Genomic DNA, 14,605 nt, shown 5'->3' on the forward strand with positions numbered 1-14,605 from the left:
TGCAATTTGTGACCTCTCCTCTGAATTGTTGTCGAGTCGACCTATCCAACCAGAGTCCCCTAGCGGAGGAAAATGGGCCTACAGCGAGAAAAATTGAAAATAAGGATGAGCGCCATGTCTGATCCTCCGCTTGTGGAATAGAGCGGACGGCGGAGCAAACATTTCCCCGGGGCCTGCAGTCCCTTCGGGTTTCGGTGCGAATCATGGCCGACAGCGCCGGGATTCAGCAAGGTTCGCCGGCCATCGGAGCCGCTGGCCTGGTTCCTGCCGCTCCTGGAGCCGGGGGGACGGAGGGCTCCGGCGCCGCTGGAGGATCCGCACGTATCGCCGTGAAGAAGGCGCAACTCCGCTCCTCACCACGACCCAAGAAACTGGAAAAACTCGGAGTGTATTCATCATGCAAAGTACGCGCAATTTGTAGATGGTTGACTTTTGACATGTCAGAGTTTTAATGCTTAATATTTTTTGACGGATTTTCTCTAGGTTTGGTTGCAATAGTTTTCTAAATGCAAGCGCAGCAAAGGAAGCCATTGCCGCACTTTTTTTTTTCCTTTTCATTTTGCAGCACAAGCTAGTTTACAAAAGCGGCGATGCTACATTTTCCAGGATGATCTTGATGTTATCGCAGAGGAAGGACTTTTAATGGCCTTCCAGCAGCAAGCTGTTCTGTGTTTTAGTACTGTTACTATGTTTCTGTCAGTGTGGGGGGTGGTGAGCGTAAACACTGGCTTGGCGCTGGCTTCTGGGAGTATCTGGCTGTGCACACAGGGGCTGTATCTGTGTGTGTGTGTATATGTTCGTGCAAGGTCTTGAGCTTTTAAAGAGAAATTTCACAATGTCTCCGGGCCATCTGTAAGACCCCAATGGTTAATACAGTAGAGTTTAGTGGGCTTATGCAGCCTTTGGTCCGCAGAGAGGGACGGAGTCTTTGTTTTGACAGGATGACAGCTGCTGGGGTGGGCGGAGTTTGTTGTTGTTTTAATGCGCATGCGCTGAACAGCACCGCCAGCTGACAGGTGACAAGCCTCTTCCCTCCACACAGGTTAGATATAAAAAACTCATTACTGTTAAGAGTGGACATGTGTGTTCCGTTGCAGGCCATTTTAAAGAAGATAAATGTATCAGTTATGTTGTTTGATTTGTTTTATATAAATATAAACTAAGTTATTTTATTGCTACTTGCTAAGCTGACTGAATAGATATCACACAGACTGAAAAGATGAATTAGTACTTGTCTTTTCTTCCTCATACTAATCCCAGTTTTATTTATTTCATAGGCTGAGGGAGCCTGTAAGTGTAATGGCTGGAAGAGTCAGAATCCACCTCCAACACCCCCACAAACTGATCAGCTGTCCAACACAGTCAACCTGCAGGAGCCCTGTCGGAGCTGCTCCCACACTTTAGGTATGTCAGCTTGTCATGAACGATGATACAGTGTGGTGAAAACAAAACTAACACGAAAACGCCACTCTGAGTTTACAGCAAGTGCTAATAATTTACTTTTCCCCAGGTGATCATGTGACACATCTGGAAAATGTATCAGAAGAGGAAATGAACAGACTTCTTGGAATTGTCCTGGATGTGGAGTATCTGTACACATGTGTTCACAAAGAGGAAGATGCTGACACTAAACAAGTCTACTTTTCCCTCTTCAAAGTAACTTTTGCATTTACAGTCTTTTTTTCTGTTTACTTATTTGCATTACAGAGTTAGTAAACTCTCTAATGACCTTTTTTAACCTTCAGCTATTAAGGAAATCCATTCTACAAATGGGAAAACCAATGCTGGAAGCACAAGACAATCCTCCATTTGAAAAACCCAGCATTGAACAGGTAGATTAAAAGTTTAAAAGGAAACAAATGTCTTTTGTAATTCGTATGTCCTCATTTATCTCTCTTGTCATCTGTTTTGCAATAAGGGAGTAAACAACTTTGTCCAGTACAAATTCAGCCACCTGCCATCAAAGGAACGTCAAACCATCATGGAGTTAGCTAAGATGTTTCTCAATCAGATTAACTACTGGCAGTTGGAAACACCCTCTCAGCGACGCCAGAGGGTGCCCAATGATGATGCAGCTGGATACAAATCCAGCTACACCAGGTAACAGCACTAAGCCGAAATCCCTTTAACTTTTCTTCAAATAATTTCATCTCTTCAGTTTTTTTTTTAAAGGACCTTTCTGTAATCCTTGTAGATGGCTTTGCTACTGCAACGTGCCTCAGTTCTGCGACAGTCTACCCCGGTATGAGACGACTCAGATCTTCGGCCGGACACTGCTGCGTTCTGTGTTCACTGTGATGAGGAAGCAGCTGCTGGAGCAGGCCAGACAGGAAAAGGACAAGCTTCCCCCTGAGAAACGCACACTCATCCTAACACACTTTCCCAAGTAAGAGATACAAGACTGTATCAGACTACATCTAGAACAATAACACTTGGAATTATGTTGCACAGATCGTGTTTGCAAGCAGACGCTGTAAAAGAACAAAAATCAGGAAACTGCATCATTTCAGAAGGAAAAACTTTGTTGTGGTTTCTCTTTTAATAGTGCGCTCTTGGTTTTGTTGTGTTTTTTATAAAGTTATTGAGGTTTGACTCATACAAAACAGAATATTCACATTTTCAGTGCTTTTTTTTCTACCTTGTTTGTTTATTTGTTTTTACCCATGATATATGATATAACTTAAAATTTGTATAGTTTAATTACCGTTTTACCAAAAAGAAGACCAGCCCATAAAGGACCCAAGGATGTGGTGTTCTTCATGTCACTGAAACTAACATCATCTAAACCAAACAAAGCAGAAATTGGTGTCATTACTGAAGATCTAAAGAAATGTAACAAGAAACTAGACAGGCAGTCTGCAACAAACTGCTTGAATTAGGTAAAAATGGAAGCTAAGGGTCCTGCTCCCTTCTTTCGTGATTACCTTTAATGAGGCCTGACCAGACTCTTCGATGGAAACAAGAGAACTTCAGACAGGCTCGCCAGCAGAAAGGGGCATGTAACGTCATAAAGTAGTGGTTGTGTCTTCTCTGTTCAGGTTCTTGTCTATGCTGGAGGAGGAGGTGTACAGTCAGAGCTCTCCTATCTGGAGTCAGGATTTCTTAGCAGGAGCTGCTGGAGGACAGATTCCCATCCACACAGGTAGCACATCCCTGTCAGGTTGACTTCTGATATATATCGTTTTAAAATTTGTATTTTTTTTTTTTAAGTGGAAATCAAGGTATTAATGTTGCAAATGTCCTTCCTTTCTCTGTAGTGATCAGTGCGCCCCCAGTAGCCAGGCCATTGTACTACAGCACCAGTCCTGTGTCAGTGGACCCGTCCACCTGTGGCAATCTCAGTCCTGCCAGAAAACCTGCCTCTGTACTGGAGCCAAACCCAGGTATTACAGACAAATCTGTAATTACTCACTAGCTTTCACTGATGGAGTTAGTGACTTCCGATCCAAACCTGATGACCCAACAACGTCTTCCCCTTATATACATGTACACCTCACCTGCCCAGGTAACCATACAGCGCCCCCATAACAGCAACAACTGGAATTACAGTCAAACCATTGGCTCCTATAACTAATGTGAACGACTGAGCAGTTTTTTAAAACAAGATTACAGATTATGAGTCTATAAAAGGATTCCCTGAAACTGTTAAGTCATTTTACAAAACATATTTGAAGGATAGTTTCACAGCTGTGTCATCAGACAAAAGTGCAGCAAAGAAAACCTTACAGTCTTATCATCATGAGGTGGCTTGTGGAGATGAGCTCATGTTGTTTTAAATAACTGGTAAAATGGAGATGAATATTTCGTCTGTCCCCGTAACTTGTTCTAGTTGGAGAAAAGCGTAAACCTACGGAGCCTCTTCATCATGAAGAAAACAAGAGACCCAGGGTGGTAGGTGACATCCCCATGGATCTCATCAACGAAGTCATGGCAACCATCACCGACCCTGCCGCCATTCCAGAGGTAACCTGTAATTCTGTGTGTAGTTATCATGGAATAAATGTAGTTTTATGACTCAGAAGTTTGCAGCAGTTTTTTTTTTTTACCAGATTTGAACACATGCTGGCTGACTTGATATCTGATTTACCATTTACCATTTCTGACCATTTAGAAGGAAACAACCTAAAGTCTTTTTTTACAAAAAGAGCGCAGATTATCTCTGAGTTCAGATCCTATCAGTAATGCTCATACAGTTTGTCCTCCACTGGCGGACTCGGTTACACTCTCAACAACAGATCGATGAAAGTGACAGAAATGAGTTCACTGGAAAAATTTAGAGATTTCAGAGCAGCTGCAGTCTTTGCCGGATATGTGAAGCTTTCATTTCTGTGTTTACAGTTCCTTTAACAAACTTCTTACAAGAGCAGATACTCTTATTAACATCATGAACAAAACTTGTTTTTTTTCTTAAATGTCTCATTTGTTGCTTGTTATGCTGAATGAAAAATGCCTCTTTGGAGAAGGCACAGATACACTTGATCTTTATCCTGGAGGTGAGACAGTAGTTTAGAGCTGTAGAGGAATCTCAGCAGACAACTGCCCTACTCTAACGTCTGTTGCCTCAAGGAGATCTTATGTGACAAGTTCAACAAGCAAATTTAAATGAGTTAGTCTGGATTTTTTTGGAACTCACACCAAGTTTTATAATCTTCATAACCCTGGAAAATGACCTGAGCTGTTCAGTGTTTTGGGGGAAAAAAGTGTAAGATGTGAGAAGCAAATCGTCAAGGATCATCTCAGCTGGTGCTCATTTAAAGCAATGAGAAAATGCAAGACGTTCAACCACGTTTTTGGGTGGGAACGTTTTCATGGTCATTATTTACACTTCCCTCCTTCACCAGACCAGTCTGCTGTCGGCTCATTCTGCACGCGATGAAGCGGCCCGCCTTGAGGAGCGGAGAGGTGTGATTGAATTCCACGTTATTGGAAACTCCCTGAACCAGAAGCCCAACAAGAGGATCCTGATGTGGCTCGTGGGCCTTCAGAACGTCTTCTCCCACCAGCTTCCCCGCATGCCCAAGGAGTACATCACACGGCTGGTCTTTGATCCGTGAGTTCACATCTGCACTTGATTAGCTGTGGTGTCCAGGAATGTAGCAGAGGAACGGTGAAAAGATGATTCTCTTTCCTGGCAGGAAGCATAAAACGTTATCACTCATCAAGGATGGCCGCGTGATCGGAGGGATCTGCTTCCGGATGTTTCCGTCGCAAGGCTTCACGGAGATCGTCTTCTGCGCAGTCACGTCCAATGAGCAGGTCAAGGTGAGGGCGCTGCCGGCTTTATTTCTTAACTTGATGTGCATTTATTAACAAACAGGGAAGGCTAATGTTTGGCTGTTTGGCTTCAGGGCTACGGAACCCATTTGATGAACCACTTAAAGGAATATCACATAAAGCATGAAATCCTCAACTTCCTTACGTACGCAGATGAGTACGCTATTGGTTACTTCAAGAAACAGGTAAGAGGCTTTTCTTCGCAAATGTGCACATGCTAGTAGCTTTGGTAACATCATCAAAATCCCTTGTCTTTGTGTGTTTTTATACACACAAAGACAAGTGTCTTATTTATTTATTTATTTATTTAAAACCTAGTGTTACTTCCAACATGTTTATGAAATTGTAAAGGAAAATTAATATCAATTTTTTTAGATGCTTGATATTTGTTTTAGCTGCGAGAAAACACACACCTCTACCTTCCTCTTAGGGTTTCTCAAAGGACATCAAGGTTCCCAAGTCCAAGTATGTGGGCTACATCAAGGACTATGAGGGGGCCACCCTCATGGGATGTGAACTCAACCCGAGCATCCCCTACACAGAGTTCTCTGTTATCATCAAGAAGCAGAAAGAGGTATGTAGGGGAGTTTTAAATGACATCTTTCCTCCTTCTCTTTATCTTTATCACCTGCTGTCTTTTAAAACATATTCCTATCTGTTACCTTGAAGATCATCAAGAAACTGATAGAGAGGAAGCAGGCTCAGATCAGAAAAGTCTATCCAGGTCTGTCCTGTTTCAAGGATGGAGTCCGACAGATTCCCATTGAGAGCATTCCCGGCATACGTACGTTGATACAACATACAAGTTATTGTATACATTTTTAAATGTGTGTTTTGATGATGTTTGAGTTGAGTTTGATTGTATTAACAGGTGAAACTGGCTGGAAGCCTGTGGGCAAAGGGTGAGTGTGTGGACAATTTCCCATTATATTACTCCACTCACTGATTTAGCGGCTTTTCTGCACTGACAAGAATTAAGTCTGTGAAAGAGAAAGTCCGATTCTTCTTTTGTAATACATTCAAAGAAAAACAGAGTTTGTTGACCTTTTTGTTTGGTCTTTATTGTTTATGTCTTGGATGAAACAAACTAGTTAACAGACTTCAGCGGCATCATCAGTTTTGTAACTTTGATGTCTTTCATGTGTTTTGCAATTTTAGGAAGGAACTGAAGGACCCAGACCAACTGTACAGCACCCTAAAAACCATCCTGCAGCATGTCAAGGTAAGGGACAGACACACACATGTGCACACAATCTCCGTCTGCCACACACATACTCTCACAGACTGGTTTGTTTACTTTAGAGCCACCAGAACGCCTGGCCTTTCATGGAGCCTGTGAAGAAAACAGAGGCTCCCGGTTACTACCAAGTCATTCGTTTCCCCATGGGTATGTACGCACACGATCACAGTCTTTCTAAGTAAAGTGGAATATAGTTGTAAGGGTTAAGAACATTGTCACGAATAACAGAAAGAAAAATTCTAATTAAATAAAGCTTCTCTTGCTTAGAGGTGTTATTTGGGTTATTAGATAGTCAAAGTGACATAATGTTGATGTAACTCTGTACATTTGCATTATAGAACAGGGATGAGGATATAAATATGCAAATGATCCTTCCCTTTATCTTCACAGCGTGTCTAACCACAGCCGTCAAGTCTTTTCTAACCACAGAGTATATAAGCAACAATATTGTTTATAGACAACAGTTTTGAACAAAGTTATGTCTGTTTGGCGTGACGATTTCACCGTGTTTTTATGTGTTAAGTCCTTAATAACCACTCATCACTGGCAGTGTGTGTTTAAAATAGTGAATCAAAATATGAAACATTAAAAATTAAGGAGGAAAGTCATTTAAAGTAAATTTTTATCAGTGTTTTTACACTACTCAACCACTTTGGTCATGTTAAAATGAACAAATTATCTTTATTTTACATGAACATTAAGCAGCTTATATAAGTTGTAGGATGCAGGGAATCACACTGTAGAAAAACTGATCTCATCAGTATATGATTTGGTTACAAATTGAGGGTTTCTGTTCTCAATACTCAACTAGTTTATCTTCAGAGTTTATCCAGTTGGAAAATGAACATTTAAACAGATGAAATGAAAAGCTGAGATGCAGTGCTTTATGAGTTTTTTCAGACAAATTCAGGGCTGAAAACGTATCTATGAGTCTTGGGTGTGAAACTAATCCAGGGGGAATAAAGCTGAGGTAGGTCATGTTGGGGATCTAGCAACATCTGAAAGTGGCGCCCTGTCTTAGCTCCTCCCCCTCTGGTTTTGCTCCTTGCGTGATCCAAGGCTTTTTTCTTACCTCTGTCAAGAAAGTCATGTTTTTACCAATGTTTGTCTGTTTGTGTTCAAGATGACTCAAAAAGTTATGGACAGATTTCAATTAAATTTTCAGGAGTTGTTGGAAATGTGAAAATGAAGAACTGATTTAATTTTGGTGGTGATCCGGATCACCGTTTTTATCCAATAATTTTATACATGCTGTGGCAGAGATTTGCGCTCTCCGAGTGCTTTTCTAGTTCGCAGCTTTTTCCACCAACAATTTTCTTTTTCTCGGCTCTTTAGCAGGAGGAGGCAAATAAACCGAGCCGGGTCGGGAAATTCTTCCTGCATTTTCTCAACCATGACGAAGCTTATGAAATATAAGAAATGAACAACTTCAATTTGGCCCAAATGTTTTGATTGGTCAGTTTTTACAGATTTACAGTAAACTGAGGGATCTAACTATATTTCTTATTGTTCATGATTACAAAATGTTTAGACTATCAGGATGAGGAACCACTTCACCCAGAGTAAAAAAAAAAAAAAAAAAGTCTCTGAGCAAGATTACCCACCCCAGCTTTAAAAGCGGGTATCTTCCTTTTCTCCTGTAAAAACTTTGCTTCCTCTGTCTTCTCTATTAGTCTCCATGTTTAACTCTTTAACATGTTACACTTTATGGGAAAATAGATGTCATTAAAGTCTTTGTGAGTCTGTATTACAGGGGTCCTCAGTTACACAAGTTATACTGCTATGGTTCAGTATTTAATGAAAAAAGGGTTTTATAATAGTAATATTTTATGTTGGGCTTGTTGGGCTACACTGTTAGGACCGGTAGTTTTATCCAACTTTTGTTCACAATTTATGGCTCAGTAACTGAATCTTCCACTTGTCTGAACTAAACGTATTGTTTAGCTAAACATGCTCCTTATCAGCAGCTCTCACTCACTTCACAAGATTGGTTGCTTAAATTTCCTTTAGACGGCTTAATTTGCCCAAATTATGTAGTTTAGTATGTAAATAACAAGATGATATTAATTGAGAATAGTAATATTAATATTTCACTTGCAGACCTCAAGACGATGAGCGAGCGTCTAAAGAGCAAGTACTACACGACACGCAAACTCTTCATGGCTGACATGCAGCGCATCTTCACCAACTGTCGGGAATACAACCCTCCAGAGAGCGAGTACTACAAGTGCGCCAACTTGCTGGAGAAATTCTTTTACACCAAGATCAAAGAAGCTGGCCTCATTGAGAAGTAAATCGAAAGAAATTTCCCTCTTGTGGAAAGCTTCCGTTATAGGTTATGCAAAAGAAAAGCAAAGATGCTGGAGTGGGCGAGGTTTCAGAAACATGTTTTAAATTTAAGATGCCATCTGGTCTCAGATCAGCACTTTGAGTTGACAGATGTTGGCTCAGATCCTGTATCAGATAATTACCGTAGACCGATTCACTCTGAGATGGGACACAAGGGAGCGCCTCAGAGCAGAAAGGAGACTGCAAAGTAACGTATTTCATCAAAAATCCCAGAGCTCCACAACAAGAAAAGGACACTGGAAGGTGCGAGAGTAATGCGTATTAAACAGAGTGCTGATCGCCGCTGAAAGAATCATTCACCAATTTGACTTCATCTCTGTTTTCACACTGCCTCTTAAAATGTCTGCCTTTTCCTCCCAGCTGACTCATGTAGACGTCACATGAAGGAAACGCATCTTCAGCGGGCTGAGTCTTTACAAAAAGAAGTGTTGGCTGTGACGAAAGAAATGGAGTTCAGGTTTTCCTGTCTGTGCTTGTGAGCATGTACGCCACTGAAGTCAGTTACGTCTGTGAGGAGTTCATCTTGCCAAAAGAGGAAATGTACTTTAAATTTGTACAGATTTAAATGATTTTAAAGCACTTAACTGTATATTTTAAATGTGTATAAATATATTTTCTCTCAGAGCTAAAAGGTTTTTCCTCTTCAAGCCACAAAGGCAGTTTGTTGATCCAAATGCACTTTTCCCACCCAATGTTTTAGTTAACATAAATTAGAGGCTCTTTTCTTTAACTTTACATATGAATCCCACCATCAACTAAGGACTAATTTAATTATCTAGAGTTTATTATTTATGTGCTGTATTTTAGAAAATTATGCTAAAGAAAAGGTCTTAATTTATTATTTTTGTCCTGAGATTGACAACTTTATACTTACAAGATTAATGAAGATTGTGCAATACTATGTAGTTTCGCTGTTTGTAAAAAGGTGTTTATACTTTCTAAACAACTTTGCGGGGGAGGGGGGGGACTTTTGTAATATATCTTTAAAATTTATTTCATGCTCTTTGTACAATTGATTTTAATGACGTAGAATTAGCCTATTTTGTAGATTGAATAAAACAAGCCTGAGGTAAATATTTGTGTCTTGTTTTTCTGGCTCAGATTATCCCAGCTGCATATTCTTACATTTATTTATACTCTCTGGGAATAAAGCATTTAAAGGCACAGACATTTAAAAAATACACAGAATTTATTAGATCACAGCATGTATAGATATAGATTTCATAATAAAGAAAACAATCTGACTACATTTAGGGAATGTTAATTACATTTACTAACAAAAAGCAGAAATGGAGAAAAGAAGCTACATGAGCATCAAACAAATCATCTAATTGATCAGTTACTTCATCTAAAATAAAAATAAAAAAACCCAGACAAAAAACATTTAAACAAAAAAAAAAAAAAAGCAAGATGGCTGCTTTCAGCGACATCCAACAAAAGACTCATTGTACTTTTCGAACGGCTGCTGGTTGCTCATGGACTTCCTGGATTTCTGCACCGATCTCCTCCCAGATTTCTGCTTGAAAATGGGAGAACGGAGAAACTCCACATCTGTGAACTTGTCTCCACGCCGAAGTTTCCTGTTGGCGTGTGAGGTGGGGATATAAACGATAAGCATTGCTGCAGTTGGAACAACAGGCTGAAACAGCGACAGCAACCCGTGTGAACTTACACATTTAAGGAAGGTTCCTTATAGTCAACCACCATGGTGCAGCGCCGCTTACGAGAGGGAACCGGTGTGGAACATCGGGTATCTGAGGGACGAGAGCCGCCACAGGAGAAGTTGCGATAGGCTGCAGGGGACAGATTGGTCACATCACACGGACTCAAGCCCCGCCCTGCTGTCCTTAAAACAAGCCCACCTGTAGAAATGTGAGGGAAGATGCGATGCAAAGAAAGGAAAAAGGGAAACAAGAATCATGTGCATGTATGTGTGTACACCGACTGCTGAGTCCCAGAGTGCAATAAAGCTATCAATCAGGTGACAATGAAATGGAAACGTGACCATCACATGCTCATGTATGATGGTGTGAAACCTTTCACCAGTGAGATCACATGATCGCTTTGACAGTTTATTCTGACATGCAGCTTTCGGCATAATTAAAGACTTACGTTTTGTGCATGTTTTGAGCCTCTGCGGCGTTTGGCGGGGCAAATGAGGTGAAGCTTCAAAGGAAGCATCACCGAAGCCGGACAGGACGTTGTCTATTCTCATCATCTCAGCCTCGACCAGAGGGCTGACAGGAAGCAGGCAGTCCTCCCCCATCTCCTCCCTGATAGGCTCTGCAACAAACACACAATTACCTTTGATTGTGTTGCATCCACAAGCCAAACACAACAAAGAGAGCAAGTCTCATCCAATAATTCATCCACAGTCTTTGTCATTGTTTACATAAAATTCTAAAGTTGTGAGTACAGTTTAAAAGGAAATTTATCATGAGTATGAAGAGTTTAAGAGCTTGTCCTGACAAACCCCTACATGCACTTTAAAACACCCTGTTGTTGAATTGTGCTAAAAAAATATCTATGCAGCATGGAAATTATAAATACAAAGGACAATTGTGTAGAAATGTCTTTTTTTGCTTTTGTGTCCGAGAGGCACAGTATGTAAGTTCCAGGTTTTCTTATTAGTCTTCTTATGACAGGATTTAACCAATGTTATATATTAGAACTCAACATTTTCTACCATTTACTGACCTTGCTGATTTTCCTGTTCCATGCAAACGATGTCAGCGAGACTCAAATCAGGTGAATTATGATGATTAACTCCACACTTTTCAGTCTCTGCAACCTTGGCAAACGACTCCTCGTCTTTGAAAACTAAAAAATACAAAATAACTAATAAATAAACAACCAGAGGTCATGCCTACAGATGAAACTAAAGCCTAGAAAAACATCTTAATGCTCACCAGAGAACTTCTGCTTGGGAGGGATGTTTTCTTTTCTTCCGACTACCTTTGAGGACTGACGTCTTCGAGTTGTGATGACTTTGGTGTTGTCAGAAGAAACCCGTTTCCGCCGAGTCTTCTGAGGGACGTATAGGCTGTCCTCGGATTCAGAAGGCGGTGATGACGAGCTGGATTCTGTCTGTTTGGATCCAGCAGACATTGCTTCAGTTTGGGCCTCTTCGCTGATGGGTGAGGCCGGCTGATTTTCCTCCCCCTTGCCCTTGAAAGGTGTGACGTGGACCGTCTCTTCACAGTCAAAGTCAAACGTGTCGTTGAATCCCAGTGAGGTGTTGAGCTTGTTGCTTTGTGGTTGAGGCGCTGTTTTGGCCCGTGTAGCTGAACGGTCCCGACTCTTTGAGCGGGCTCTGGGTTTGGGATTCTCCCATGGTTTCTTTAATGGGGCACGTTCTGGTTTGCGGCCTCTCTCAGGTTTCCGTGAAGCTGGTTCTGGTTTGGAGCGCTGCTGCTGCTGCTGAGCTTGCTTCTTGCTTGGCTGTTGCTGTCTTTTTTTGGGAGGAGCTGGTTCAGGAGTAGAGTGATGCAATTCCTCGGTGTCACTATGTTCTGCCACCTCTGGTTCTGCTCTGTGTTGTGTTTTATTTGGATTTTTACTGTCACCCAGAATAGGACTTGGTATTATAGCCCCAAATTCCACAACCGGGTCTCCCTTACTTAAGAATCTCTGTTCTTGAACACGCTGAGATCTCCTCCTGCTTCTTCTGTCGGTGTGTCGACGCCTTACACCCACTGTGGATGGCAGTGTTAACTCTTTGTCGCAATGAGTGTGTTCACTATTTTTAGAGGGCAAAGGGTCTTTGTTGAGAAAGACAATCAACAACAAAAAAGAAAGAATTAATTGTTGGCTATGATACTTGACATGTTACAATCATTATACAACTACTGTCATGGAACAATCAAAAATCCTGGTAAACAAGCTGTAATGTGGAGAACATGAGTGACTGGACGATCTTAAAGGCCATTTCAGCAATGCCAAATTATTCCTTACAGAATTCCTTCACTAAAATTTAGAAGCCTGAACAGTTGAACCAGGTTTATTTTCCTCCAGCAACAGCTCAGCACATGATCAAAAATGGAGTATCTGTTCATTGTTGATTTGGAAGGGGGAATTAAGGCGCAAAAACAGAAGTGTTTCTTAACTTACTATTAGTTAAAGTGACCTATTATCAGATCTCACAGCAAGAAGGTAGCTGGTTCGAGCCTTGGGTGGGGGGAGGTTGGATTAGCATGTTTTCCACATTTGTGCATGGGTTTTCTTTGCGCTTGCTGGCTTACTCCCCCCATCCAAAGAAATGCCTCTTAAATTAACTGGTTGCTCTAAATGCTCTCTGGTAGAGAGGAAAGTTGGAATGGTTGTTTGTCTCTCCTACGATGGACTGGCAACCTGTCCAGAGTGTCCCCTACCTCTAGCCTACTAGTTGCTGGGATAGGCTCCAGCTTTCCCACAACCCTGTACTGGACTATATATAATTTTTTGTGTGTTTGTGTGTATTTTACAGAAGTGAGCAGATGCCCCTAGGTGCACACCCACAACAATACAAAAAAAAAAAAAAAAAAAAAAAAAAAAAAAACTCCTGTGGCAATAAATAAGCAGTTATTTAATAAAACACTAATTTCATTTGAGTTTGCCAATACCTGCACAAATTGGAGAAGATTCACACAGCATTTGCTCATCAAGTTTCTGGTTGCTCTGCTTTTTTCTGTGAATTGAAAGGCAACAAGCTGACAGTTAACTTTAGAAAAAGTATAAAATACCAATTCCTGATCATTTTTTCTTTTAAAAGCTTACCTTGCAGAATCCAAATGGTGCTGGGAATTAGCAACGGTGTCTACAGCTTTAATCTAAATAAGGATCAGCATAAACAGAAATAAAACATTAAAAATGCTTGTTTATTTAGGCACAGTACCATTTATTTAGTACAACTCAATTTTATAGACATGAACTGGACATACATAAGACCCAGACTATACCTCTGAAGAACTACTGGCCACCAGAGCCTCCTGCTCTTTCAGCTTCTTCTTGAGCATAAGGAGGTGAAGAAACAGAGCCTGCTGCTCCCTTTTCAGCTGCAGGATCACAGCATTGGCCTGCCTTACTTTCTCCTTCTCGCATTGAAGGGCGACAGCCAGTGACTTATTGTTCAGCTGTATACCATTAAGGATGGTGTGTATGGAATTAGTCCCTGGAAAATATGAGAGGAACAAGACTCGTTTTGAGACTAGAGAACACTTCTTTGCATCTGTCCATATTTTAACACAATACCCATTGATATATAAACACAGCTGGTTAACATCTAAAGTTCTGAAAGGTAAAAAAAAAAAAATAATAATGGTTCATTAAACTGAAAGCACCTACCGGTGTTTTTGTTTATCCTCCTGCCCCGCCCCATGCTCGTGGCTGCAGCACTAGCCAAACGTTTATTCCTCTTTTCCTTCATCCTCACTTTGATGTCCTCCAGACTTTCCTGGAACGACTTCTTCTGGACCCGTTCTTTCGCCATTGTTTAGGATCTATTCATTTTCAAAGAAAATAGTATTGTTTAGGGGTTCGACAACGTGGCATAATCATTCATCTTTCCAAAACGCAGAAGTGCTGCTAGCTGCCAAGCTACGTTAGCACGACAGTAAACGTTACATTGTCAAAGCACTGAGCTCTTTTCAGTGATTCAAGACGAACATTACATACAGAAGTTGCACATATTCAAACCTACCTGTAAAATATGAATCGGATGTTACGTGGTTCCACCTTTTCACTTCAAAAACATATATAAACAAC

General features: G+C 40.9%; 2 protein-coding genes across 2 annotated transcripts; one reads left to right on the forward strand and one right to left on the reverse strand.

The window, feature by feature from the left end:
* The first annotated feature begins 110 nt into the window (after positions 1–110).
* On the forward strand, positions 111–9,854 carry kat2b (K(lysine) acetyltransferase 2B). Its single transcript, XM_079258503.1, has 18 exons — positions 111–404; positions 1,278–1,404; positions 1,511–1,656; positions 1,746–1,832; positions 1,919–2,100; positions 2,195–2,386; positions 3,039–3,142; positions 3,258–3,383; positions 3,830–3,963; positions 4,842–5,050; positions 5,136–5,262; positions 5,349–5,459; positions 5,705–5,848; positions 5,944–6,058; positions 6,146–6,176; positions 6,433–6,496; positions 6,577–6,661; positions 8,615–9,854. Exons 1-18 carry the CDS (start codon positions 204–206, stop codon positions 8,806–8,808), a joined length of 2,379 nt encoding a protein of 792 aa, XP_079114629.1. The 5' UTR covers positions 111–203; the 3' UTR covers positions 8,809–9,854.
* Positions 9,855–10,283: 429 nt separating this feature from the next.
* Positions 10,284–14,330, reverse strand: sgo1 (shugoshin 1; the record flags this gene model as incomplete). The annotated part of the gene is made up of 7 exons (XM_079258729.1): positions 10,284–10,443; positions 10,536–10,725; positions 10,976–11,146; positions 11,773–12,602; positions 13,619–13,671; positions 13,801–14,012; positions 14,186–14,330. The coding sequence occupies 7 exons, from the start codon at positions 14,328–14,330 to the stop codon at positions 10,284–10,286; spliced, it is 1,761 nt and encodes a 586-aa protein (XP_079114855.1).
* Between the last annotated feature and the right edge of the window lie 275 nt (positions 14,331–14,605).

Source organism: Telmatherina bonti (genome assembly GCF_933228915.1).
Source record: "Telmatherina bonti genome assembly, chromosome: 19".
NCBI lineage: Eukaryota > Metazoa > Chordata > Actinopteri > Atheriniformes > Telmatherinidae > Telmatherina > Telmatherina bonti.